Source organism: Aspergillus foveolatus, assembly GCF_047715535.1.
Source record: "Aspergillus foveolatus strain CBS 279.81 unplaced genomic scaffold BDW70scaffold_3, whole genome shotgun sequence".
NCBI classification, from domain to species: domain Eukaryota; kingdom Fungi; phylum Ascomycota; class Eurotiomycetes; order Eurotiales; family Aspergillaceae; genus Aspergillus; species Aspergillus foveolatus.
Window position 1 is genome coordinate 741,576 of NW_027396067.1, and position 24,589 is coordinate 766,164.

General features: G+C 50.6%; 10 protein-coding genes across 10 annotated transcripts; 5 read left to right on the top strand and 5 right to left on the bottom strand.

Annotated features, from left to right (window-relative positions):
• Nucleotides 1–76: 76 nt before the first annotated feature.
• On the bottom strand, nucleotides 77–1,937 carry BDW70DRAFT_127848 (putative transcriptional regulator). Its single transcript, XM_073735339.1, has 3 exons — nucleotides 330–1,937; nucleotides 199–276; nucleotides 77–126 (listed from the first exon to the last, which is right to left on the bottom strand). The coding sequence occupies exon 1, from the start codon at nucleotides 1,245–1,247 to the stop codon at nucleotides 540–542; it is 708 nt and encodes a 235-aa protein (XP_073600311.1). The 5' UTR covers nucleotides 1,248–1,937; the 3' UTR covers nucleotides 77–126; nucleotides 199–276; nucleotides 330–539.
• Nucleotides 1,938–2,083: 146 nt separating this feature from the next.
• BDW70DRAFT_127851 (flavin-linked sulfhydryl oxidase) lies at nucleotides 2,084–3,115 on the top strand. The gene is made up of 2 exons (XM_073735340.1): nucleotides 2,084–2,377; nucleotides 2,489–3,115. The coding sequence occupies exons 1-2, from the start codon at nucleotides 2,190–2,192 to the stop codon at nucleotides 2,982–2,984; spliced, it is 684 nt and encodes a 227-aa protein (XP_073600312.1). The 5' UTR covers nucleotides 2,084–2,189; the 3' UTR covers nucleotides 2,985–3,115.
• On the bottom strand, nucleotides 3,116–7,524 carry BDW70DRAFT_127852 (coatomer subunit alpha). The gene is made up of 8 exons (XM_073735341.1): nucleotides 7,321–7,524; nucleotides 7,201–7,250; nucleotides 6,825–7,144; nucleotides 6,436–6,771; nucleotides 5,411–6,377; nucleotides 4,759–5,354; nucleotides 3,621–4,702; nucleotides 3,116–3,556 (listed from the first exon to the last, which is right to left on the bottom strand). The coding sequence occupies exons 1-8, from the start codon at nucleotides 7,348–7,350 to the stop codon at nucleotides 3,302–3,304; spliced, it is 3,636 nt and encodes a 1,211-aa protein (XP_073600313.1). The 5' UTR covers nucleotides 7,351–7,524; the 3' UTR covers nucleotides 3,116–3,301.
• Nucleotides 7,525–7,692: 168 nt separating this feature from the next.
• BDW70DRAFT_127854 (uncharacterized protein) lies at nucleotides 7,693–8,708 on the top strand. The gene has a single exon (XM_073735342.1). It carries the CDS (start codon nucleotides 7,862–7,864, stop codon nucleotides 8,501–8,503), a length of 642 nt encoding a protein of 213 aa, XP_073600314.1. The 5' UTR covers nucleotides 7,693–7,861; the 3' UTR covers nucleotides 8,504–8,708.
• BDW70DRAFT_127856 (uncharacterized protein) lies at nucleotides 8,691–10,324 on the top strand. Its single transcript, XM_073735343.1, has 4 exons — nucleotides 8,691–8,993; nucleotides 9,045–9,840; nucleotides 9,899–10,116; nucleotides 10,181–10,324. Exons 1-4 carry the CDS (start codon nucleotides 8,771–8,773, stop codon nucleotides 10,255–10,257), a joined length of 1,314 nt encoding a protein of 437 aa, XP_073600315.1. The 5' UTR covers nucleotides 8,691–8,770; the 3' UTR covers nucleotides 10,258–10,324.
• Nucleotides 10,325–10,716: 392 nt separating this feature from the next.
• Nucleotides 10,717–12,415, top strand: BDW70DRAFT_155992 (esterase-like/phytase family protein; the record flags this gene model as incomplete). The annotated part of the gene is made up of 3 exons (XM_073740129.1): nucleotides 10,717–11,012; nucleotides 11,066–12,255; nucleotides 12,327–12,415. 3 exons carry the CDS (start codon nucleotides 10,717–10,719, stop codon nucleotides 12,413–12,415), a joined length of 1,575 nt encoding a protein of 524 aa, XP_073600316.1.
• A 91-nt stretch (nucleotides 12,416–12,506) lies between these two features.
• Nucleotides 12,507–14,335, bottom strand: BDW70DRAFT_64771 (putative tubulin-specific chaperone c). Its single transcript, XM_073744468.1, has 4 exons — nucleotides 14,056–14,335; nucleotides 13,823–13,983; nucleotides 13,036–13,767; nucleotides 12,507–12,966 (listed from the first exon to the last, which is right to left on the bottom strand). Exons 1-4 carry the CDS (start codon nucleotides 14,174–14,176, stop codon nucleotides 12,757–12,759), a joined length of 1,224 nt encoding a protein of 407 aa, XP_073600317.1. The 5' UTR covers nucleotides 14,177–14,335; the 3' UTR covers nucleotides 12,507–12,756.
• Nucleotides 14,336–14,838: 503 nt separating this feature from the next.
• Nucleotides 14,839–18,413, bottom strand: BDW70DRAFT_127864 (uncharacterized protein). Its single transcript, XM_073735344.1, has 5 exons — nucleotides 17,580–18,413; nucleotides 16,839–17,516; nucleotides 16,047–16,742; nucleotides 15,549–15,995; nucleotides 14,839–15,500 (listed from the first exon to the last, which is right to left on the bottom strand). Exons 1-5 carry the CDS (start codon nucleotides 18,210–18,212, stop codon nucleotides 14,910–14,912), a joined length of 3,045 nt encoding a protein of 1,014 aa, XP_073600318.1. The 5' UTR covers nucleotides 18,213–18,413; the 3' UTR covers nucleotides 14,839–14,909.
• Nucleotides 18,414–18,569: 156 nt separating this feature from the next.
• On the bottom strand, nucleotides 18,570–19,141 carry BDW70DRAFT_127866 (uncharacterized protein). Its single transcript, XM_073735345.1, has 2 exons — nucleotides 18,789–19,141; nucleotides 18,570–18,729 (listed from the first exon to the last, which is right to left on the bottom strand). The coding sequence occupies exons 1-2, from the start codon at nucleotides 19,006–19,008 to the stop codon at nucleotides 18,713–18,715; spliced, it is 237 nt and encodes a 78-aa protein (XP_073600319.1). The 5' UTR covers nucleotides 19,009–19,141; the 3' UTR covers nucleotides 18,570–18,712.
• Nucleotides 19,142–19,785: 644 nt separating this feature from the next.
• On the top strand, nucleotides 19,786–24,437 carry BDW70DRAFT_147172 (peptidase S8/S53 domain-containing protein; the record flags this gene model as incomplete). Its single annotated transcript, XM_073738676.1, has 3 exons — nucleotides 19,786–21,284; nucleotides 21,333–21,605; nucleotides 22,979–24,437. 3 exons carry the CDS (start codon nucleotides 19,786–19,788, stop codon nucleotides 24,435–24,437), a joined length of 3,231 nt encoding a protein of 1,076 aa, XP_073600320.1.
• Nucleotides 24,438–24,589: the final 152 nt, after the last annotated feature.

A 24,589-nucleotide genomic window follows, 5' to 3' on the forward strand; every position in this document is an offset into this window, starting at 1 on the left:
GTGAGGTCGGTCTGGACCGAAAAGAGTTGGTTGTCCACAAAGCGGCCGATCTCAACCACACCAGGCTCCGGAGTCGCGCTGCCTCATCTCCATCTCCTTTCCTTCCCGTGTCCGCAATAATCCATGGTGAGTTGATTGAAATTCTGGAATGAGTTTTTCTATTCAAATACGAAGGCTCCTCTCTCATACCGTTTATAGGCGAACCTCCCCAATTTGCGGCGTCTATTCGTCGAGGCCAGATCCGAAGCGGAAGAAAATGAATACTCACGAAATGCAGTACGCTCATCTCCATAATGGTCTGTGAGATTTACCGACTGACTCTAATACAGTTTTACAACCTTGTTCTGTTCATATCATCCGTCGCCGTCTTCAGTCTGGCTGCCCAACGCATGAGCGGATCAAAGCTGGGGAAGTGATGCGCTGGACACTTGACGCAGGTCACATTGTGCCCCTACTAGCTCGTCAATCATACGGACGTTATACTTTGCATAATTGGGAGACATTTCGACAGCATTGCAAGAGCATGTGGTTGTGCAACATCAATCGGTTTCTTCTCCGTCACTCTCTAGGAATGCAAGGGCCTTTCGGCCTCGATTCAAGCGCCGACGACGACCGCTGTCACTGTCATCATTTGCAGTGTCTTTGCCCCAGCGCTTCGCTCCTTCTTGTACCATCTCAAGGTCCTCCCGCAGTTCACGTTCCTCCTTGATCTGCCTGGCCTTCTCCAACGAGTACCGCCCTTCCATTCCCACGTCTTTCAGCATGTCCTTGAGATGCTTGATCTTCGCCTTGGGTGTGTCGTATGGAGCCAGCTCCCGTGCCCACATTTTACGGATACCACACTTGATCAGCCAACCTTGCAGCCGTTTGATTTCCGCCTGGTTGGGATCAACGTCCGCATCCTCTGCTTTCGTGGGCGCCTTCTTCCTCCCCTTTGCAGATGTCGCTCCGGTGCTCTTTTTTTGTCGTTGACGCTTTGGCTGAGGCTCTTCATCTAAAACAACTGACATCTCACTCACTGAATCGCCGTCGGCTTCTGCCTCTGGTTTTGATGACATCGTATTTTTACTACTTGCATTAGAGTCATCCGCAGCCTTTTCCTCGGCCAAGCTGGACTCGGGTTTCGGCGTTGTTTTGGACTTCGTTTCTGTGGTTGTCACGCCCTCTGTATCCTCGTCATCAACCTCGCTATTTCCATCGCTCTCTGTACTCGTCTTGCGGCGTTTACGGGACTTCGAGGGGGCCATTGGTTTGGCTCGTTTAGTAGGCTTTGAGGGGGACGTTTTTGCTCTCTCGTTTCCCCCCTCGTTGGCGTCTGAATTCTGCGCTGCGGCATCTTGTGCTTCCTACAGACGCGTCGAAAATCAGTACCCACCCTATATAACATCTTTGAACGATCACCTACCACTTCATCTTTAATTATCGTGTCGCTCCTGGCTTTCCAATCGCCATTCGATTTAAAGAAGCCTTCTTGTAATTTTAAAGTCTTCTCAGCCGCCGATCGAACGCGTTTAACCGTCAATTCCTCCATCTTGCCTGTCTTGAAGATTCTGGCGACTGTGTCGCGTAAAGCTTTCTCCAGTTCCTTGTCGGATGGGTGCGGCGGTGTCGCCGACTGGTCAGGCTCTGACTCTGAATCAGAATCGGCGACGGTATATCGTGGAGACATGTTTCGCCCCTTTCGATGAACTTGTGGCTGTATAAATGGCGTTGTCGCGCGAGACTGTAATATCAACCCGCGCAGAGCTTCGAGAACACGTGCTGGATACGGAAAGGAGCTTGACGGGAGCTTAATCAGATTGCCGATGAACAAGCTGTAGCCAGGCTGGAATTAGTCGATAACTAACAAGAATCGTATAAGTTAGTATTAAGTCTGACAAAAAGGGTCAATAATCCTCAAGCTGTCTTCCCGCCAATACTGACATAGCGTCTACAGCAATAATGCTCCGGAATGGTCTCTGATCCTCCACTAGATGCGGCTCGGTTCGAATCGGCCTTGGGTGCCGCTGACAAAGCCACAGCTTAATGTCCCCGACTCTTTCTGCGCCCCATCTATAAATGTCCGCCAGCAGCTTAAAACTATTGAATCAGAATTAGCTATAGAAATACGACTGTGATCTTCTAGACACTCACTGTACAGAGTCAACCGATTACTCACACAATTCGCCACTCATATACAGATAGAGACCATGGCAGACGAGCCGCAGTCGCAACCGCATTCGCGGCCAAATCCCACGACACTCTTCCCCCATACCACAACGGGAACCCCAGAGAGCTCGTCATCATCCTCTGATAACAAGAATGATGGCTCGAAGTTGCCGGTGATACAGCGCGATGAGGACGGAAAATCATACGTCCTAGACAAGAATGGGAAACCGTACGTCTTGTCCAGATACAAGCTATGCATTTCCCCTGCAATTTTCCAACACGATACAAATGATGAAGACATAAAAGGAATAACCACTAACGTAAGACATCCCTTGAACAGATGCCGCCTCTGCACTTCCGCCGCCGCATGGCGTAACTTGACAAAGAAATCCAGAGCCTCAACGGCCGCCGCTTCCACCATGACGACCACCCAGCCCCAACCTCAAAGTAATAGCACCGGGGCCAGCACCGATACAACAAAACCCGAATGCCCTCCTGACGTCGAAGCCCTCGGCCGCTCAACCTGGACCCTTCTCCACAGTCTCACAGCGACATACCCCGAAAAAGCCTCACCAAGCGAACAGGCCGAGATGAAGTCGTTCCTCACATTGTTGTCAAAGCTATATCCATGCTGGGTCTGCGCGGACGATTTTCGGAACTGGATGGCGGAGCCAAGTGGTAAGAACCAGCCGCGACTCGGCGGGCGGAGTGAGTTTGGGAATTGGATGTGCGAGGCGCATAATGAAGTGAATCGAAAGCTGGGGAAGAAGGAATTTGATTGTCGGTTTTGGGAGGAAAGGTGGAAGGATGGGTGGAAGGATGGGAGGTGTGATTGAGTCTAATCAATGGGTATGAGTGAGGTTTGCTTGCTGGGTGTATACTGGCGTGGGCTGTGAGGGGCTTTCTGCCATGAATTTATGTATGTTTTTTACGTGGAATGTACAATAGATAGACTAGACATCTCCCGATCCTTGCTTACATGCATTGCATTCACATAAAAGACTAATTAATTAACAACGCTCAAGAATTATAGAAGGCAGGCAACAGATCCATATATCTATGTAACAGACCTTAGGACCATGATTAAGTCCATAAGAAGATAGAAGTCCACTTTTCTATCTTTAAGCATAACCCATCACACGTCGTCAGGGGATTAGAGTTGGCTAGGGACATACAACCGCAGTCCACTCGCCGGCGCACCAATTTCGGTCACTTCAGATATCCGATCGACGCTACCCTTATATTGTTCATGATACTTGGCACCGGTGAACGGATCTGAGACGCTGGGAGATCCGCTATAGATGGGCGTGTGGGACGCCGCGCAAATGTCGAATTCCGCAAACTGGTCGAATTCAATCTCAATACTATCCTGAGGGTTACGCTCGCATTGAGCCTTGACCTTTTTAGCCTGCAAATAAAGTTAGAACCTAATTCAAGACAAACCAAAACCCAAACGATAGAAAAAAACTAACCTGATCCAAGAGCTTAGCAGACCCACCATTGGCCAGCATGCGGTTGGCGAAGCTGAGGGCAGAGGAGTAGTTCTTATTGGTAAACGCAAGTTTCATTGCTGCCATGAGGGCCAGTTGCCTATGGGCAACCTCCAGCTTGGGAATTGTGAAGTAGGCAGAAAGCTCGAGGCTTCTCTTGAGACCCTCGGGCGTTTCTGTTGAAAGAGCTCGGCGTTCTAACTCAATAGTCATTGCAAGGATATATTCTCGAGCAGTTGCGATGATCTTCTTTGCTTGCTCAACCTCCGCCTCGGACGAAACAACATTTACAAGAACCGAATAGAGGATGTTCTTGAAGATCTTAACACCGTCCTCCAGCTTGTTAGCTCTCATGGCGGCGTAACCCTCTTGCAAGTCGACACTAGCAATAGTTTCAAGGTCCCTGGGGATGGCGGGCAGCACTCTCCGGCTGTCAGTTTCGTCAACAGTTCGTCGAACATAGTTGACAAGCGGGGGAAGGCCGGGAGTTGCAGAAAGATAGGTCTTGGAGGCTTTGAAAATTTCGAGGAACCTAGACTTGAGAGGAGCGAAGTGAACAGCTCCAACTTGGCGGTTGAGAAGCTGCATCGCAGTATCGAACGAACCAGCAGCAACATGATCAGCTGCCAAAGGAGAGTTACGAGCCCAGAGATCGGCTTCAATGCTGCCAGTTCCTGTTTCGGCGCTGTCAACATTGACAAAGTCACCGTCTTCCTCGACGTTAATTTCGTCGCCCATATCCCAACCAGCAGCGTCTTCGTCCTCATCTTCTAGAGCCTCACCCGCAGTAACAGCACCTTCTTCTTCAGGCTCGAAGCCCAGTTCAGCGGCTTCTTCGTCGCCTGCGCTAACTTCCCCAAGCAAAGCTTTCTCAAACGATGAGTGTGCAGCAGCCTTGACGGGCCAGCTTGCCTTGTAGGTGGGAACAATAGGTTGCGGTACCTGTGGAGGAGCTTCAATGGTCGGGAGGGAGACTTGGTCTTCAGTTAGACCAACCGCCTCGAGGATGGATTCGGCTTCCTCGGTCAATCCATGAGCCTTGGCAGTGAGGTATGCAAGGGGGTCTGGATGCGGTTAGAAGAGCTCCACTTCGTATAGAATGGAACAAGTTTCAACTTACAGAGATCCACCTCTTTGAACATCTGAATCCTATCCTCAATATCGCCCCGGTAAATGGCATTCTGGAAGCGGGAGGTGAAGTCCCCGCGGTGCTCCGCGATCTTCGCCATCCTTGACAGCTTCTCCTGATCACCAATAGACAGGTAAAGGAACGACAGCTTATCAAAGTTTCGTTGTTTCTGGTAAGCCATCTCCACGATCTGATGGTTTCCATGTGCCAGAGCCTCGATACCAAGCCGGTTCCACAGGTTGGGACGGTCCAGCTCTCTAGCCATCTCGATTGCGACCTCCAGGTTACCGCACTCCAACGCAAGCTCGAAACGTGTTTGAGGGTCTTGGACGAACTGGAGAGCAATTTCCGGATAGCCCTTCTTCTGCAAATAGGAGATGATACTTTGACCGACCAAGCTGGATGTCTTGATGATTTGCAGCATCTCATCGTAGTTCCTCTTGACAAGGGCGAGCTTAAAGCGGTATTCGGTGGGATCAATTTCCAAGGTTCTTGGCTTAGCGTTCCGATCCAGGCAATAGACGCTTCGGCCTTTGACCTTGACCAGATAAACTGTCTGATCCAAAGTCCGGATAATACCATTGTCACTACGGCAGAGTTAGCTCAACCTGTGGCTTTCAGAAGCACTAGTAAGGAAGCTTACCCGTTCAAAAGAGAGTACTTCACATGGTTCAAGGTGGAGTAAAGAAGGACGCCAGCGTCATCCCAAGCCGCGCTTTTAATACGGATAGTCTCGTGTAAACTGCTCACTTGCTCCAAGGTCTTCGTGACAATGGTGACGTTGTGCTTGCTGAGCAATGCTGCATAGAGCCCATCGTTTGACCATACAACGTACTTGACGCTGCTCACGGCCAACTCCGCTAGTTGCTTCTTCTGCTGGATATCGAACAGCACGACGGAGGTAGGTGTGATGAAGAGAAGGCTGCCAGTCCCGCCAAAGTAGATATCAGTCGTTCCAGCCGGAGGCTTAATAGACTTGGTCGTAGAATTGCTCAAGTCTTTGATATCCACCTGCTGGTTGGCCTGGCTGAAGACAGCGAATCTGTTACGCGCAACAAAAACAGCCGAGGACGCCTGGCCGCGCTTGACGTCTGTGGGTTCGATGGCCCCTGTAGGATCTCGGGGGAGGTTGATCAATTCATACACACCTCCATCTGCCGGGGATGTTACAAGTACGGCACGCTCGGCCGGGTTGTAAGATAGCGTGCGGGGAGGCACCCAGGGGGATCCCAGTTTGCGCAATGATAGCATGGACGGAGACTCAACGTTCTTCGCAAAGTCGAATGACTTGACGTGCTTCTCTTTGGTGATGTAGAACAACTGGTTTTGGTACACAGCGGATGCGGGCCGCTCTCTCTCCAGCTTGAAGACCATTACTCCAGTGTCGTGACCTGCCGCGAATAGGTTGATTTCTGGGTGGGCGGCAATGACCCAGAATCGATCCACATCCCGCTTGAAGGTTTGGACGGATGTTCTTTTGTTCAGGTCCCAGGCACGGATTGTTTTGTCTTCTCCAACGGAGAGTATAAGGTCTTGGTGAGGGTGGAAAAGACATGCGGACGCGTTCTGGAAATGGCCACGGCAGGTATCGACTTCCCATGCCTTGGTATCTTCAGTGGAGTTAGTGACATTGATAACATTAGAATTTCGGACACATTTGCAACATACCGCTCATTCTCCATAGCTTTATGAGGCGGTCATCACCCGCGGAGACGATCAGGGGCAGTGATGGGTGGAAGGCGACCCAGTTGACGCCCCGATCGTGGCCTTCCAACACGAACTTCACCACTGCATCGGTATTTCCGAACATGTCTGCCTGTGCATTGTTGGCCCGGGCCATCTGATCTTCGAACGACATCGTGGTAGGCGCCGAGTGCTTCTTCCGCAGTCCCGAAATGTCCCAGATACGGACGGATTGATCTAGCGAGGCGGAAGCGATGAGGTCTTCTGTCGGGTGGAATTGGGCGCACATCACGTAGTGGTTATGGCCGGTCATGGTGCAGACTAGGATTCAAATTTCAGTAACAGTCAGGACAGGTGGCTATGGTTCGACATACTCAATGACCTGTTTTGCCAGTTCCAGATCCTGATTGTTTGGTCGTCCGAAGCAGACAGAATCCATGGGAGCTCGGGGTGGAAGAACACCGTTCGCACATAGTCCAAATGACCATTCAATGTGAAAAGACATCTCCTGGTCTGGTAGTTCCAGACCTTGATCTTGTAGTCGTCACCTCCGGAAACAAAGAGGGGCTGCGTAGGGTGAAAGTCAATGCCACGAACAGGGCCGTCGTGCTCCTCGAATCGGTCGATGAGTGTTCCCATACGGTAATCCCATAGTTGAATCGTCGATGAATGTAAAGAGACGAGAATCCATGGTCTGTACCGGGTTAGTAGACCGGTGCGATCAGTAGGGGGTAGGTTTGTTCGACTGACCGCTTGGGGTGGAAGGCAATTCCCTTTGCGCGGGAAGATTTCGACTCAAACTATTCAGGAGATACGAGTTAGAGTCTAGCAGCGGGAGAATCAAGCAGAATGAAAGGGAGGTAGTCGTACCTTGGTGAGCATGTTTGGGGAGGATTGCATCTTGAAGGAGGGTTGGCCGAAGCCGCACCATGTAGAAGTAGAAGCAAGCTCCGCGCACTAAAGACAGAGGAATCACAAAGGCGACCACCTCATCCACTGCACAACAGGATAATTGAGCAGAAGAAAAAAAGAGACGTAGCCTGGAAGCGTCTCTATTGACAGTCTGGGGTCTGGACAGGACACCTTGGATGGCGGTAACGTGGACTTATTGAATAAGCGAGTAGCACCGGCCAATGGCGCCCAAGGCGGTCAAGAGCTACATCGCTCGCATTGTTGATCGTAACCACCTCCCTGGTCTAACTTTGCCTTCAAGCATGAGATAATAAACCATGTTTGACGGTCCTCACACTCAGCTGAGTGTGTACTTGGTCTATTATGGAATTTTCATGCCACATATCTCCGATCCATAATCATTACCAGGAGCTAAACTTCGCTCTTTCTTCTACAGTGCAACTGCACTCGCCCAAACAGCTCGATTGCCCTTATCGTGGATATTGGGGGCCGCGATACTATGGGAGAAAACGGCCAAAGCCCGGATCTGTATCGACCTTACAAGAATCCGGGCGGAAGCAGCCCGACGCCTGCTCCTCGAACCGACCAAGATCAACAGGACGGAGAAATCCCTACAGCTCACGAACCAGAGATATATGACATTGAGGACTTACCTCCTGAAACTCCGGGATTTGGTCTCAAAAGTGAAGTAGTGAAACCATATGCTATTGAGGAGCCAGAGGAGGAACCTACGTCCGAAACGGAGGTGTCAACAGCGCAGCTCAGACAGCGCAAACACTGGGAAGACCTGATCTCCTCGATGGGAATGCTGTACTGCGACTCCGAGCATGACAATCCGGGCTCAATTCGTCCAAAGAGGGGCCGGAAAAGAAAGCCTACCATCACCAATCCCGTCCGAACTGCCCAGTCTGGAGAATCCGCCTTCGTAACCGATGCACAATACGCGAGCCCTAATTTGAGCTCGAAAAGGGCGAGGAAAAAAGAGGAACTGCCTAAAGAAAGATATATGGACTCGGAAGAGGTTATCGTCCGACGACCTCGAGGATTAAGTAGTTCATCCAACGCCTCTGTGTCTACGGATACTAGCGGCGCTAACATGACGAATAGATTTCCTACCCCGGAGGACATGGACCTAGATTAATGCGAGATTGTGTTATATTATTCGGCCGCTCCTAAAATAAACGGCCTGTCACTCAGCGCGGTTGATCTTAGAATCTAGCCCCTTGGATGGCTTCCATTACACGTGATGGGCTTTAGGCCTATGGTGATAATGACGTCACAGCGTCCGCTTCTTTTGACTGAGCCCCGAGATCGATCTTCTTCTATCTCTTCTCCTCAGTCTAAAAACAAACAAACCGCTTTCTACTGACACTGGTGTCGATATATACCCAATTTGTACTTGTCGACTATGGCAACGCGAACCTCTAGCCGTCACGCTGCCCAAAAGGCGAAGGAGGCCATGGCAGCTGCTCCCGATATCAAGAGAAGAGGGCCCCTTAGCACAAAGCGCAAAGGTTCCACTAATAAATCCCCTGAGCCAAAGAGAGGAAAGAAAAGTACTGAGAAAAAATCCGAGAGGGTCGAGGAGGAAGAACCTCAGCAAACACCCGAGAAAGTAAAAGCTGAACCGAGTGAGTCGCGTTGCAAACAGGATCCCACCTCCTCATGCTAACTGTTCTCAGAACCGGCTGTTCAGTCAGACGAAAAGCGGACGGATGGCCCAGTGGAGAAGGATAAGAAGAATGGAGAGCCTGAAGCTAAGGCAAAAGAATCACCGCAGGATAATCAAGATAATTCTCAAGACAAAGCTCGAGCGAAACCCCAGGAGGAACCTGAAAAGCATCGTGAGGTTCCGGACGGCAAACCAAAGGATGCTTCAGATGGAATGGATGCCGGTTTGAAGACGACTGAAAAACGAGAAGAGATTGTTCCGTCGAATATCCTCGAGAAGGGCATTATTTACTTCTTCTACCGCGGTAGAGTGAATGTCGAAGAGGCGCACGGTGTCCAGGATGTAGCGCGGAGCTTCTTTGTACTACGTCCGACGCCACTGGGAGCATCTATGGACAGTGAACAGGGCGCACTGGATTCCGGCGCGAAGTGTCGATTGATGATGTTGCCAAAAAAGAGATTTCCAAGATCAGGAAAGGACAGAGAGATGGGATTTGTCGAGAAAGCGGGGGCTTCAGTGAAACAGCTGCAAGAAGATTTCATTGCTGGAGATACCTATGAGACTTCTACTCGTGGTACGCGTGAGATTCCAGAGGCGAAACCATATGCGGAGGGTGTTTATGCCATGACTTCCACCAAGCGAGCAACGCACATTGTCTACCATATCACACTGCCGGAGAAGCCTGGGGCAATCCAAGAGGATTTTGGACTTAGTGAACGCGGTAGCTGGCTTGTGCAGTCCAAAAACCCCAAGTTCCCTAGTCCCCCGTCTGCCCGTCTTCCAAAGGAGCCAGAATATCCAGAGAGGTCAGTAGCCTTTTTACCTTATCGGGCATAGTCCGTGCTGACTTGATCACTGCTATAGCATTCTAGAGAAATTCGGAGACCTTCGCTGGATACCGGCCAGACCCGAGTTCCTTGACTATCCAAACGCCCAATTTCTGATGGTTGGTTCAGCAACTGGAGACCTTGGAAAAGCCGCAACAGCGGAGGAAAGCGACAAGCGACCGGAAGAAGAGCAACCCGAGGAGGAATTGTCAAAGATGGAGGAGGAAAACGAGGGGAGGGTTGAGTCGCTAGGTGGTGAGACAATCCCCTGTCTTTTGCGGATGTTAGGCCTTGATTTGAGTCTGCTAATCCTTACCAGGTGAGCACGCGATCTACAAAGATTTGGGATATCACGCTCAGGAGAAATACTCTAAGCTGGAGACCACTTGGAAGTAGGCGCAGGGTGCCGGTAAACTACTGACTCGTACGATCGCGCTCGTTGGAGACAGAGCAGACAAGTAAGAATGCAACATAGTTCAACGCAGAGAAGGAATGGCATCTTATCTTCATCACATCGGGTTAAATCTGTCAATGTAGTATTCTGCCAAGTCGCTATATCAGCGACTAAATCCATCCACGGCGGCGACCACCGTCGACTGCACGCCATCATTGGATCTGCTGCAGGAACAACTCCAACTGACTAACAAATCAACAGCGCTGTTTCGACCACGTTGAATGCCCTCATTTTTAATGATTGTTTTCTAGAACCCTGCAGCAAAGCTGACTACATTGATCAGCCATTCCTCTGGAGCCCTCAAGAGTCGGACTATTTATTCCTTTCAGACACTCCATTGATGCCCAGGCCTCGATTTTCCAGTCGCTATCCCGTTCGATTTGTCCGCGCGCCGAACCCACATGAAGTGGTCTTTCCTCCTCAAAACCCTGCCTCTGACAGCAGTATCAGCGGTTGCTGCTCCAGGATGCAGGGCTCAATATAAATCCACCGTTGTCAATACGACTACGTGTGGAGGCGTAACATACACCTACATCGGTCTCGAGGGCTATGGATTCGTCGAGTCCAACGCTCGGGACAAGTACGGTGATACCTTAGCCGGCCTCGGGAGCTCTGCGGCGCTTGAGAAGGGCTCGTGGCACAAGAAAGATAGCTCATCATACTCGGGCATCTTCTATCTTCTTCCAGACCGTGGCTGGTGAGCATACCCTAACCTGTTGAAGCCCAATGGTCCCCATTGACATGCATAAGGAACACAAACGGAACGCTAAACTTCAACCCGCGCATTCACAAGTTCGAGCTATCTCTTACACTTGTGCCTCGCGCCTCAGCGCAAAACCCCTCCAAGCCTAACCTGGCCTTCAAATACCTCGACACAATCCTCCTCACCGACCCAAGGGGTAAGCCGCTGACCGGCCTTGACCCGGATTTCACAGGCAACATCTCATACCCAGGCTATCCACCTCTTCCCGCAGCAACCTACGTCGGCGATGGATTCGGCGGCGCTGGCCCGGGCGGGAAATGCGTCTCCCTTGACTCCGAGGGCCTGGCCATCGACCAAGAAGGCTACTTCTGGATCTCAGACGAGTATGGACCTTATATCTACCGCTTCAACAAGAACGGGAAAATGGTTCTGGCCCTCCAGCCCCCCGATGCCTTTCTCCCGCGCCGTAACGGCACTCTCTCCTTCAGCGCAGCTTCTGCGCCTCTCTACGCACCCGATAAGCTGCCTAATCCTGAAGACCCGGAATCAGGCCGCAACAACAACCAGGGTTTCGAAGCTCTCACCATTTCGCCCGATGGCAAGACGCTCACCGTAATGATCCAATCTGCTCTCAACCAGGAGGGTGGGCCAAAAAAGAAATACCGCCAGCCAGCCCGTCTGCTTCAGTACGACATTTCAAACCCCAACAAACCACAGTATAAGCACGAGTACGTCGTCAATCTCCCCAAGTACGTCGACTACACGGACGAAGACCTCGATGAAAAGGTCGCGTCTCAGTCTGAGATCCTTCACCTCCCTGGAGAAGCGAGCAATTTCCTAATACTCTCACGCGACTCGGGCTTTGGGGCAGGCCTATCAGAAACCCTCTCTATATACCGGCAAGCGGACATCTTCTCCATTTCAAACTTAACCACCGACCTCAAAGTCAGGGAATACAACTCCCCGAGGGGTTCGATCGCTAACTCAGAGGGGGTTTTGGACAGCAGCATTACCCCGGCCGAGTACTGCCCTTTTTTGAACATCAACATTAATTCGGAGCTGGCTAAGTTCGGTTTGCATAATGGCGGCGAACAGGATTCAGGGCTGCTTAACGAGAAATGGGAGTCTTTAGTTCTCGTTCCTGTTGAGCCGGAGAAAGGTCAAAGCAAGGGAAAGGACGACAAGACGGAATATTTCCTCTTCTCGTTCAGTGATAATGATTTCATTACTCAGGATGGTGGGTTCCTTCCTCCGTACTCATATATCCTGGCAATCTGGAGGTCTTAATACTAATGCGGTTGACTACAGGAGCCATGAACCTTGGCCGCTTGCCCTACGCCGATGAATCCGGGTTCAATCTTAACAGCCAGGCCCTGGTGTTTAGGGTGGAGTTTTAACTTTTGATATGCCCCTTTGAGTTCAGTCATGTTGCGTGAACTGAGATCGATCTAAACGATTTCCCGTATTAATTGACATGTACATTTTGTTTTGATTCCTACATATGACTACAGAATAGTAATAAACTTTGTGTCCTAGGATAATCGAACACTATAAACGCGCCGGCAATATCACCAAGAATATCCACTCCAGTCCCAGACCATCAAGAACATCGAATAGATGGGCTGATAAAAATTATGTCGCAATTCGTATGCACTTATGCAGATTTTTCCCGCAGTTTGAGAATTCTTCCATTATTAGGTTATTCGCGCAGTTACAGTAGACGGAAAGCTTGACGGATTTAAGACTGAAGGATATTGACCGCACGCAGAATCTGATCAGAGGACCAACCGGGACCGCCAGGAACAATCTCAGTCCAAACCTCTTCTGGAACCCCGGCATCCTGACCGAGTAAACTCCAGTTAGGGCTCGGCTCTGGCTTAATCCATTTGAAGTCCTCAACGAAGCTCCACCTGTCATCACTCTCCAAGCGGTCGTGTTCAAGCGTATGCTGTTTGGTGATCAGAGAAATTGCTTGTGGCTTGAAGACAAAAAATACGGGATATATGGAGAGACTTACGTATGCCCGCGGGATACGGCCAAACCGAATGCCTTCACAATCCTCAATGATCGGGTTGCTGGACGAACTCAGATAAACGTCTACATCTTTGCAATCGTGCATGCGGAATTGGCGACAATTTACGACGATAATGCTATTTCGAACACCCGTGACGTGTGCGGGTCCATCAATTGCACCACAAAGAAGGAGACTGTCAGATGCGTCTTTCAACGTCAGACTCGCGTATGGCTTGCCGTTTGCTGTGGGAACAGACATGTCGATGACGCAGCGCTTGATTGAGGTGATGGATGCTGGTACCGACGCTGTTGATCCTGAGGCTGGGAGCATGATGTGCATTCCTTTATGGTTATTTACAGTCACTGATGAGACGGAAGTCGCTGCAAAGTTTGTACTCCGCTGTTCCTTAACGTCCTCAGTGGGATTATCGACGGCTATTTTCGGGATAGACGTGGGGACAGTTGGTCTTAACAGATGGAGCTGCTTATCAGGTTCATTCAAAGGGGTGTTGGGATAGTTGGGTGTTCCTGGGGCCGATGAACCAACGGAGGATACACCAGGTGAGGGATATCCTGGCACGCCAAGCTGACCTTGAACCATCAGCTCTGCTGCATCTGGCATCGAGGTGATGGGACCTGGGGCTGCGGTGTTCCTTTTGTTCTTGAAACTGAATCTAGGTCGTGGCTCTACCGTCGCTCGAGTCTCCGCTAACTTATCCTGGAGAGTCTTTATAGCCTGCGAAACCATCAGATACAGTCCCGAAAACACCTATACGAGGTTGTGGGCGTACTTCAGCATATATCCGCTGATCATAAGTAGGAATGTAACTGGCGGCATCCTTGACTTCGTTGGAAAGTCGTGCAATCCAGGCTAAGCAGTAATCAGTTGCGTCCATCCGCTCTCCCCCAACCAGGGAAGTATCCGCGAGTTTCTCCATCTGTTCCTGCAAGGCTACAGGAAAGTAAACACGAAGTCAGATTGGGCTCTGACAGTGAGCACATAGGAAGGTCGATCAGACCATACCGGTAGTTTCATGCTGAAAATAGCGGAAGAAACGTTCTTTCAGTGGTATATCCGAGTTTTGTATTGTTTGGTTCTCGGAAACGGACTGCCGACGGGCATGTTCAAACTCTGCTGCCGACATGATGGAAAAGGCACTTGTGGTTTAGAACGCTTGTTCATACGATTGAAGAGATAGCGTCGAGAGGAGAGTTTAATCAGAGTGTGGCTTAGAAAGGGAGCGATATAGGTATTGATGACGTCGATTTGAATGGTGGGTTTCCCGCTGGAGCTCAATTGCTCCGCACGCAGCCAGATATCAATCGCCAAAGAAAAGGGTTTCCAGAGTTGAGAAAATTATATAATTCTAGACAGATGGAGAAGCAATAGTAAGCCAAGGATAAATTAATTATGACGAAAAATAAAGGTCCATCTTTAAGACTCAAGAGCTCACCATCTATGCTATTTGACAAACCGGCGGGCAGGCAGTGGGGAAGGCAGCAAGCAAGTGAATACGCCGATTCTTGTTGAAGCTTCGAGTAGTAGTCACTTACCTCCAGCAATACCTCTGCATGTCTTGCGAATTGTCCTTGAAAGTGGTCTGTTGAACTTCTAAGCTCCTGTTGAGTGGCTGTTGTGAAGCAATATGGATGACGTCGATCGATCATCACGCAACGATGGATGATTCTTGCCGATAAATACGGAATATTCATTCGCCGTTGCCGACGCTAGCCTTTTCTGGACAAATTCCTTCTCCTTTGAGGAGAGAGCTACAAAACACAGATGGCTTTGCTACTTATATAATCTTGCTTCAGCGGAACTATATACATAATACGGGTAACTAATTGCAAGCGACCTTTCAATGCGGAGAACTGCTTCTAGGCGGCCGGCAATTCCGGTAGATTGGGTCTGGGTATCGGTTGAGTCTGCAACCCTTCTATTTCTGAGTCGATCTGCCGCGAGAGCGATGATGGCTGGTGACGCGGCCGTTGGAAGTCAGCCAGTGGACGTTCGACTAGCAGCCGGTCGAATTCTGATCGCAAATCATAGTCGCTGACAGCCTCCCCGCCGGCATGCAGGCTAATCGTTCGGAGCATCAGCTTGCCCTCCCTCGTCCAGAATGCAAACACCTCATTCTCCCCAGGAAATGATAATGCGAGCTGACTGGGCTGAAAAGCCGAGGGGCTGATCTTGGATATTGCCTTTTTCATCTTCGTCGGGATGAGAGACCCGCTGGCGGTCGAGTCGCACAGGTACATCTGCTTCATACCGTTTGCTAGCACGAACCGTGAGCCTGAGGGTGATTGGGCTGCATGTACTATCCTGGGACTAATGGTGCCATTGCTGAGTGCCTCGCCAGAAAGTGAGAATGATATTGGGTATTCTCTAGCGAGAAACGCTGTGAGGACGACCGTTTCGTTAAAGCTGTCGTAGAACACGCAGGTGAGATCCCCATCATCAGTGCTCCACTGGAGGTGGTTAGTGGTTTCATATGGACCATGGATCTTCTTACGTACAGGTGGGAGTTTGAAGGATTTTGAACCACCTGGTTCAAGCTTCCATTGCCGTTGAGTGCAATTCCACACGTCGACATAAGCGTATTGGTTTCCGAGATGTGTAGCGACAATGAAGCGTCTGCCATCAACAGAAAACTGGAGCTTCCTGGCAATGACTTCTTCCGCGCGTTTTCCATCTTGTCCTGACGTCTCATGCTTACCACTGAAGTGCGCTTCTGAGACATTTTCAACGGCATAATAGCCTGTTTTACCACCCAGCTGAACTTGACAAATCTCAGTCGTACCAATCTCATATACTCGGACTTCATCTCTGAGAGTGAATGCCACGTATTTATCATCACGAGACATAACCATACAGGTAATCGGCGAAGACAAATGCGGCGTTTCAATAGTCAGCTTTGCTTCAGGAATGGCGCTCTTGTTTCGGAATACTAAGAGCTCATAGTGCTATTAGCAAGTTAGCGTGATAAAAGTCCAAGTCTGGAGACAAATTCATACTACCTCTGCTGCCGAAACAATAACAGCACATCGCTTACTTCCAGCTGCGGCATGCTGTACGCCAGTGACTTCGTAACGATGCCCCATGAATCTCCTTCCATCCATAGAGTTTATGTCAAATCGTATTACTGAACCGCTTCTTACGTCCCAAATCAAAAGACTCTGTCCGGAAGCCGAAAAACAGAACCTTGGCTGCTGAGGCGGACTTTGCCCCTTCGAAGACTTCGCAGAATTTCTCCTGAAAAGGGAAGTGGTTCCTGTTAAGGAAAGCGTTACGCTCTTAAGATCTTTCGACAATGACCTAATTAGCTGCTTCTCTTGTGACTGACCCGTTCGCGGGCGAGCAATGAACGGATTTAGAACATCGGGCGCGGTTGGCGAGTGGCTTTTGCTGGATAGTTTGAAGAAGGATAAGCTAGATGAGGTAGGTGATACGGGACTTCTCAAGCCGTCGACCGAATCCACACGCGATAATTGGTCTGTAGAGTTGGTCCTCGAGCTTGAACGTGACGTTGTGTGTCTTGATACCGAGTCTGGCAAGGAGTATCGTCCACTGCTTTCCGAGCCAGCATTATGTAGGGCGTCCGATGCCTGGTCAAGTGATTCGATCATACGGGCATGCTGTATCTTTACAGTTCCAGGACAAAGGGGACACATTGCATTCATGGTGAGAAATCGGGACTTGTCTTGTAATTGCTTTAAACAGTTAGCCAACATCGTAGCAAGGCAAACGATAATTCACAGTAATGACAAATATAGGGGGGAAATCCGTTAACAGGGACGTGTTCCTACTTCGTACGCTTTCCTGTCCGAGCTCCTCAGCTGTTCCTCCAGAAGCGCCTCAGGAACTGGGTGTACTGCAGGGCAGTTGACAACGTACACAGCACCCACATTCCCCTTCCTCATTTGGGCTGGATGGCCGAAGGCCTGTGAAGACGAATTATGCAACCATTGGGTCAGATGCTTTTGATAGTCGTGCGAGAAGGCTTCCAATTCTCCATTGCAGTCCCAGAGCTGGACCCTGCGGTTGACCAGCCATCTCATTAGCAGACTTAGGGCTGAATCCGTGGAATCTCGCAGCGGCGAAAGCTTGCCCCACGAGTCTCTGATTCTTCTGGTCTGCAGAGGAGCATGTTCACCGGCATTTTGGCTCAGTATCACTGTTGCAAGTACTTGTAAGGATGGAGTGTCGAATTCGTCGTCGAACGCAGCCAGAATAGTCCTCGCTAGCTTTTTTCTGTTGTCCTGCGTCTGGGTGTAAGCCTCTTCTACCTTTATCGCACCGGCACTAGTGTGTCCTTGCTCTTGGGAAAACCGACGGCGGTCAATATGACAGTGTATCAGCGCGGACTCGGCTGCCCATAAAAGATCGAATAGGAGGTAAAAAGATGTCAGTTGGTCATCTTGTTTCCTCATGAGCGCGGTCAAAAGATCCGTCACCAGAGTGTCTGGCGCACCAGGAAAAGGATACTAGCAACGTCAGCCCTTGCCAATTTGCCGGTGGACATCGCAGCCTTTTCGGGTCAAACGTACAATACCAGACGAAAATACGGGGATATAGGCTTTGCTAGATCTTAGTAGTGATTGTTGAGCATGAAATAAGTCCGTCGATCCGATACTGGCAATCGCCTTCGGGAGCAGGTCGTTTATCAGGAAGCTTTCTGACTTGGAAAGATCAGGGTGCTCCCAAGCAGACCGCATCGCCCGTTCGAGTCTGAATTTCGTCTCGGAATTCATAGGCTCGCCGCGCAGGACGAGAAGCCGAATGCCCACGAGAAAAGTATGCCCTATGAGCTGGCGATATCTCAAGGACTCCGAGGCCGTCGGCTTTGCGCAGGGAAAAAGGTCGACCTTGACTTTCGTCAAGTACATCAACGTCGAGAATATAATATCGGATGATACTAAGTACGGGGCAAAATAAGGATGGCAGTCCTGCGAAGTGGCCAAGCCCTGGAGATACGTCCGTTGCATATTGAAGAGGGTCTGTATCCACAGGACTGACTGCGTCAGAGACTCCATGTCCGGCGCATGGCCATGATGGCCTGCGCTCGAAGCGAGGCTTGCGGCGAGACTTGCCGCATGCTCCCCGATGATTTCGTGGATGATGTTTTCGAGATCCCGACGGCTTAGCTGCTCCCAAACTGCTGCCGCGAGCGGATGTGACATTGCCACGAGAACGGTTGCAGTACATGCGATGCCCCTTTACACCAGGGGCTGCTGGGCCATGAAACGGTACACAAGACGAAACAAAAAGATAGAGATGGCACAATGAAATTGTTTTTGGCGATGCTTCTAGGAGGAGGCAGAGAGAGAAGGCGCCCTGGCCTGGGCTGGCGGGATGACGAGGGGAAGACAGCGGCTAGGCGCCCGATGATTATTACATGGTATTTGATTGCGCTGCGGAGTTGAATGGCGGCTTTCAGCTGATGCATGGCTGCGTGTCTTGTCCTACCCGACTGTCTCCTGCCATTGGCACAAATCTCAGCGCGACGGTTACCCGCCAGGAAAAAAGAAATGCTGGATCGCCACTGCACGCCAGTCGGCCTCCGTCTCCCGGTATGTCTTACGTTTGATGTTTGACGTCGCTGGTTTGGAACTTGAATCATCATAAAACCTCGCGTGGAGCTATCAGGTGCCTTGGTGGGTGAGAGCGAGGGGGTTTATCTTCAACCCACGCGGACAGCTCATCACTGGTGTAAGAGCAAGGTAGGGACAGTAGATGGCATTTGATGAATTACGTACCATTCAATCGCACCATGTGCGTGTGCAGATGAGAGAACCGAAGGAACCAGTGCGAGTCAATATTGAAATCCAATATTTCGATACTGACTCGAACCTGCCGCGAACATGCTGTTAAGAGTCGTCGGCAGGCGCTTACTTCTGAGATAAGCTCGACCTGTCCTACCCTTCTGCTCCCCTGGTCAATCGGCTTGTCTCGGAATCTGTACTGCAGAGTCAACATTGTCAACAATCACAAATGTTGGTGCCAAACAACTATGGGCTCCAAAAAGGCTCTCAGGACACAGGACAGGCGCGGGGAGGCCCCGAAGGGGACCCAGTCACGCTTTCCTGAGATGGTTAGACCCATAGTCTAGAGAACGGCAGCTGTCGATCATCACCACTCCCTTACTTCTCTAGGGCATTCATAGCACAAGGCGTTTACCATCGTTTACGGTCACAGATTCAAAGGGTCCCGGAATGTGTGACCTCACTGCAATCTGATACCGCGTCCTTGAGGCTATTACAAACCCGCTTCAACGGCTTTTTAATGACCGGCGAGGCACTGATTCGCCAAATTAGTCCCAAATCTCTCATGGCCATGGCTCGCTTCAAGTGCCGACTCATGCCAGGATCCGGCGTCACTCAGGGCGGAGGCTTACCCAGCACATCTAGGCTTAGCTCTGCTGCTACCCATGCCACATTCCACCCAGGCTGGCCGTTTGAAACTTGGAGTCTTGGTTTTCTTGGTTGGACTCGACGCGTTGTTCTGTCAAACGACGGAGGACCTTTCTTTCAGTCATGGCAGACTTGAGGTCTCATTTTGCAAACGAAACATCCGACCTCCCGTGTAGCTTCAATCAATCAGCCGTCATAGATCCACCGTGACTTGCCCGCCCGAGTCAGGACTTGTTGGAGGTGGAAATTCCTGGCAGCGGACTTTAAACTCACAATACAAATCCTCCCTTGCCCTCTTGCTTCCTGCCTCGTCATTCACGGTTCGACAGCGAGGGACTCACTGATGGTTTCATTCTCTTGTCTCGCGGGAACGCTTTCCCTTTTCATTTTTTGTTTCATCAATGTCGTGGCTGTCGGTTTTGGTTATGTCACTGTCGAACGGCTCCAGAGAGCCCCAGATGGCTGGATTAGAGGTCCTGCGGCGCCGCCTTTTAAGTTGATAAAGTTTCATATAGCTCTACGTCAGGAGAAAACTGCCGAATTGGAACAAGTGATTCTGGATGTGTCGACTCCTGGCCATCATGATTATGGCCGCCATTTGAAACGTGACGATGTTAGGGCTTTTGTACGCCCTTCTGATGAAACCATGAACCGAGTTCTGGCCTGGCTCGAATCAGCTGAAATACCAGCAGAATCTGTCAGGACCCATGGGAACTGGATGGAGGTTATACTACCTGTGTCTCGAGCGGAGTCGTTGATGAAGACAAAATTCCACATCTATACTCATCAAGATTCTCACAGACACGCCATCAGAACCCTTAGTTACTCGGTTCCACGAGCACTCCTTCCGGATATCCAGCTGATTCAACCTACCACTCATTTCGGACAGGCCGTGGTGCAGGGGAAGCGCCCGAATTTCCAACCAGTTGCTGCAACATTCGACCAACTGACCGCCGACTGTTCAACAACCATCACGCCTGACTGTCTCCGAGAGCTGTATGGGCTCTATGACACGAATGCAAAGCCAGATGTTCGCAACCGTCTTGGAATTTCCGGTTACTTGGAGGAGTATGCACGCTACAGTGACTTCCACCAGTTCATGCGTCAGTTTTCGCCAAACAGGACAGAAGCCAACTTCTCTGTTGTGTCCATCAACGGAGGCCTCAATCTGCAGAATTCATCGCTCCCTAGCTCCGAGGCTAGTTTGGACGTCCAATACGCGATTTCGCTGGCGTACAACACATTCGCAACATATTATACTACTGCAGGTCGCGCACCGTTTCTGCCTGGAGCTACCGGGACAGACGAGGATATATCCATCAATGAGCCGTATCTTGAACAGCTCCATTATCTTCTTGACCTTCCAGATGAGGAATTGCCCGCAGTTCTTACAACCTCGTACGGCGAAGACGAGCAGAGTGTTCCCAAATCGTACGCTGAGGCGACATGCAATCTGTTCGCTCAACTGGGGGCGCGCGGCGTCTCAGTAATCTTTAGCAGCGGAGACGGTGGTGTTGGCGGGTCATGCCTGGCCAACGACGGCACTAATCGGACTAGATTTCAACCCATATTCCCAGCATCGTGTCCTTTCGTCACATCAGTAGGCGGTACTGAGGGTATGAATCCGGAGAGAGCCGTTGATTTTTCCGGAGGCGGATTCTCGGATCGATTTGCGCGCCCATCATACCAGGATTCCAGTGTCCTTGGTTATTTGAAGACACTTGGTGGCACGTGGGATGGATTATACAATCCCCAGGGAAGGGGAATCCCCGACGTCGCCGCGCAGGCCAACAACTATATTATTGTCGACCATGGCAAAACATATCACATTGGAGGCACCAGGTACGTAGCTTGGATCTGATTAGAACGATGTATAAACTGATAGACCAGCGCCTCTGCGCCTGTCTTTGCAGCTATTGTATCACGGTTGAACGCGGCCAGATTAAAGGATGGCAAGCCCAGATTGGGTTTTCTCAACCCGTGGCTTTATTCATTGAATCAGACCGGATTTACCGATATCGTGGATGGAGGATCTGTAGGCTGTCTGGGGGGCCCAGGGGTCGAAGTCCCCTATGCTAGTTGGAACGCGACGCCTGGCTGGGATCCCGTCACGGGGCTAGGCACTCCGTTCTATAATACGCTGGTGAAAGTGGCAACAGACTTGTGATTGTGATCTCCATGTTTGTATGCGCTGTACTATACTCAAAATCGCGGACCCCAGTCTTGTGATTTAAAATTCATATCCATTTGCGCTTACCTCAAGATGGATGATCACCCAGATGAAATATACCAACACGGATACTTTTTTGAGCTCGCCAGCACCAAGTAAAGGGTCATTTTGTCGAGCACGTGCAGCACGTGCTATGTTGACTCGCTGTCTTACCATGTGAAACTCTTTGCAACACAAACTCCTCAACTTCGATTCCAGGAACGGCCGTTCAGGGCATCCCAGGTCATTTCAGATTCGTTAGATGACCGATTCTCTGTCGTTTATTCAGAAACTCTCCACGCAAGCAAAATTCTGTAACAGGAACGAAATGTCCTATAAGGACTAACCTCGACCTGCCTGTGTTTCAATGAAGACCAGGCCCGGAAGTTCGGCGTGGACGAAGGCAATTAGCGCGGGTACGTACGTACAGGTTACACTGTCACTGAGTGCCAATTGCACGGTCCCCGTTCTGATTCTTGCAGCCGTTGAGTCGCCAGTCTAGTGATGAAGGCCTGCCGTTGCCTCTGTGCACTCGAACTCATAGTCCTCGATTGCCGGCGAACTCCATTACATCAAGCTAAGCGTCGAAGAAGAAAGTCCGGCTTGTTCTTGGCGATCTTGTCTTCGACGGTCAATGCCAAGCCCAGCCCGTTTTCGCCCCATACCTGTCAACCAATCGATAATCGATAAGCGTCATCTGCGGATCGCACAGGGCTTACGAAGCGGCTCCAACCGCGGCCTAGCACTCTGATTCCTCAGAACCTTGATGCGCGGCAAGGCTGGTCCAAACCTCCGACTCGCGAAATTAAATCAGGCTGGCTTGCATCACATAATGATTAGGCATGATTCATACCGCCGAGTCGCGAAGGCCCCGTGAAGGTTTTTTGGGTTCAAGAGTGATTGTGAGAATGCTGAGCCGTGGACATGAGACTCTACGGTCTTGTCTTCGCAAGACTACGTAGTCCGGGGTAGCCGATTTGCTCTTAACTTCTGGAAGGTTACTCCGTATACAGACCCAGAATCCAAGCGGGGCTTGACTCACAGCGCGCCTATGATGTACGGGTGTCACCCTACTTGGCCCCTTTGCTCCCGACCACGGATGATCTACCTACCCATGTTAGTGAATCAACTCATCACATCACCATCAGCCAACGATGGAACCTTCGGCCTTCATTCTTAGATAATACTTTCCGACCCACGGCGCTGTGACGCGGTCAACGTGATGAGCTCAACCTCACCGTCCTCTGTCGCTGTTGCTTCTAGGTCCATTTCAATGTCCGTCCCGTACGCTTGAAGCAGCCTTATCCCTTGCGATGGCCTCCGGGAGGGCAGCCTTTCCACGCCCACTTCGGCTGATTTGTCAGGCATTGGTCGCTGGGGTTCTTATCGTCATTTTAGGCCAAACAGCCTATATTCTTCACACCCGCGCGCCGCAGTTTGGATGGGAAAAAACCACTCAGTCTTCGTTGAATGGCCGACCACCAAAGGTACCTCGCCCAGGTCCGACCAGCAAATGGGCTGAGTCCGAGTCTCCGCCAGAATGCCAGAAGTTCCCGGCCGCTGCATTTGCGGAAGATGGGATACAGGTGACTTTGAAGACCGGGGGAGCCGAGTCTCGCGATCTACTCCGCTCGCATGTTGAAGGTGTCACATCATGTATACCAAACCTTCTAATTGTATCCGACATGGAGCAGCAGCTTGGGCCTCTTCACACCCATGACGTGCTAGCAGACGTGATTCATGTTTTATCTGAGGAAGATAGACTGGCGTATCAGCGGCAGCGGGAAGACCATTACTACTGGAATAAGAGGCTGCAACCAACCAGAGCAGGATGGAGACTGGACCGATACAAGTTTTTAGCAATGATCGAATACGCTTACGCCCGAAATCCAAATGCGAAATGGTACGTATTTATGGAAGCCGACACTACCGTGATATGGCAGAACTTGGTACAGCTTCTGAGCCGCTACAAATGGATTGACCCTGTATACATTGGATCTCCGACCCCGGGGAGGCCCCTGGGAACATGGTGGGACCCGGAGCCGACCTTCTTTGTCTACGGCGGATCAGGGATTGTGCTTTCCGTTACTGCTATAGAACACCTGCTACGGGAGGATCTAGAGGGCAGTGCCAAAGCCGAGTCGGGCCGACGAACATCGCAGCTTTTGATCACCAAGTACCAGGACATGGTCCGAGAAGACTGCTGCGGGGACTCGGTCCTCGGCTGGGTTGCAGCACAGAGAGACGTGAAAATTAAAGGGCTATGGCCAATGTTCAACCCTCACCCTCTGCATGGCACACCACTAGGCAAAGCTTATTGGTGTCAGCCCGCCATCACCTTCCACAAGAGCGACCCCGTCCAGGTGATGGAGTTATGGAAATGGCAGACAGAGAGAGAAAAGAAGGGAAATAACCTGCGTCCCATCTTGTATTCTGACATCGTCGACTTCTTCGACTTTGAAGCCACTCCTGTCCGTGAGGACTGGAATAACGCCGACATGGATTCTTTTGATGCACCCACACACGAAGCCCACGATTCCTTCGACTCCTGCAAAGAGGCATGCCAAAAACACGACCACTGCTTCCAATTCACACACCGCCGCAAAAAGTGTCGCATGGCACGGGTTATCAGGCTCGGTAACCCTGTGTCGACGGACGGAGAAGAAGACGCCGAATCCGGACGTTCACTGGCGGGTTGGGATGTTGAGAAGATCAAGGAATTCAGGAAGGCTCATGACTGCGAAAAGGTCGATTGGCCGGAACCGAGTACGGAGCGGATATTCTAGACCATATTGGTTACAATCCATGTAACGTAAATATGTTTGATACGAATTAACAAGGATGAACAGAGCATCTGATGCCTTGGGTTATATCCCAATCCGACTTCTAGATTTGTATGACTTTTGCGGAGAATATTCTCAGGTCGGACTCCGTACTT

Bases quoted from the DNA above. Each gene is read 5' to 3' on its own strand.
- BDW70DRAFT_127848 (XM_073735339.1), bottom strand. From the start codon at position 1,247: ATGGCCCCCTCGAAGTCCCGTAAACGCCGCAAGACGAGTACAGAGAGC.
- BDW70DRAFT_127852 (XM_073735341.1), bottom strand. From the start codon at position 7,350: ATGCAATCCTCCCCAAACATGCTCACCAAG. The intron at 7,251-7,320 runs GTACGACTACCT...TCTCCTGAATAG, and splicing joins CCCCAAACATGCTCACCAAG to TTTGAGTCGAAATCTTCCCG. The intron at 6,772-6,824 runs GTATGTCGAACC...TTTGAATCCTAG, and splicing joins CTGGCAAAACAGGTCATTGA to TCTGCACCATGACCGGCCAT.
- BDW70DRAFT_127856 (XM_073735343.1), top strand. From the start codon at position 8,771: ATGGCAACGCGAACCTCTAGCCGTCACGCTGCCCAAAAGGCGAAGGAG. The intron at 9,841-9,898 runs GTCAGTAGCCTT...TCACTGCTATAG, and splicing joins GAGCCAGAATATCCAGAGAG to CATTCTAGAGAAATTCGGAG. The intron at 10,117-10,180 runs GTGAGACAATCC...AATCCTTACCAG, and splicing joins GAGGGTTGAGTCGCTAGGTG to GTGAGCACGCGATCTACAAA.
- BDW70DRAFT_127866 (XM_073735345.1), bottom strand. From the start codon at position 19,008: ATGTTGACTCTGCAGTACAGATTCCGAGACAAGCCGATTGACCAGGGG.
- BDW70DRAFT_127851 (XM_073735340.1), top strand. From the start codon at position 2,190: ATGGCAGACGAGCCGCAGTCGCAACCGCATTCGCGGCCAAATCCCACG. The intron at 2,378-2,488 runs GTACGTCTTGTC...TCCCTTGAACAG, and splicing joins CTAGACAAGAATGGGAAACC to ATGCCGCCTCTGCACTTCCG.
- BDW70DRAFT_64771 (XM_073744468.1), bottom strand. From the start codon at position 14,176: ATGTCGGCAGCAGAGTTTGAACATGCCCGTCGGCAGTCCGTTTCCGAG. The intron at 13,984-14,055 runs GTATGGTCTGAT...ACTTTCCTGTAG, and splicing joins TTTTCAGCATGAAACTACCG to CCTTGCAGGAACAGATGGAG. The intron at 13,768-13,822 runs GTACGCCCACAA...ATGGTTTCGCAG, and splicing joins ATCAGCGGATATATGCTGAA to GCTATAAAGACTCTCCAGGA.
- BDW70DRAFT_127864 (XM_073735344.1), bottom strand. From the start codon at position 18,212: ATGTCACATCCGCTCGCGGCAGCAGTTTGGGAGCAGCTAAGCCGTCGG. The intron at 17,517-17,579 runs GTACGTTTGACC...TGACGTTGCTAG, and splicing joins CCGTATTTTCGTCTGGTATT to TATCCTTTTCCTGGTGCGCC. The intron at 15,996-16,046 runs GTATGAATTTGT...ACTTGCTAATAG, and splicing joins TTGTTTCGGCAGCAGAGGTA to CACTATGAGCTCTTAGTATT.
- BDW70DRAFT_127854 (XM_073735342.1), top strand. From the start codon at position 7,862: ATGGGAGAAAACGGCCAAAGCCCGGATCTGTATCGACCTTACAAGAAT.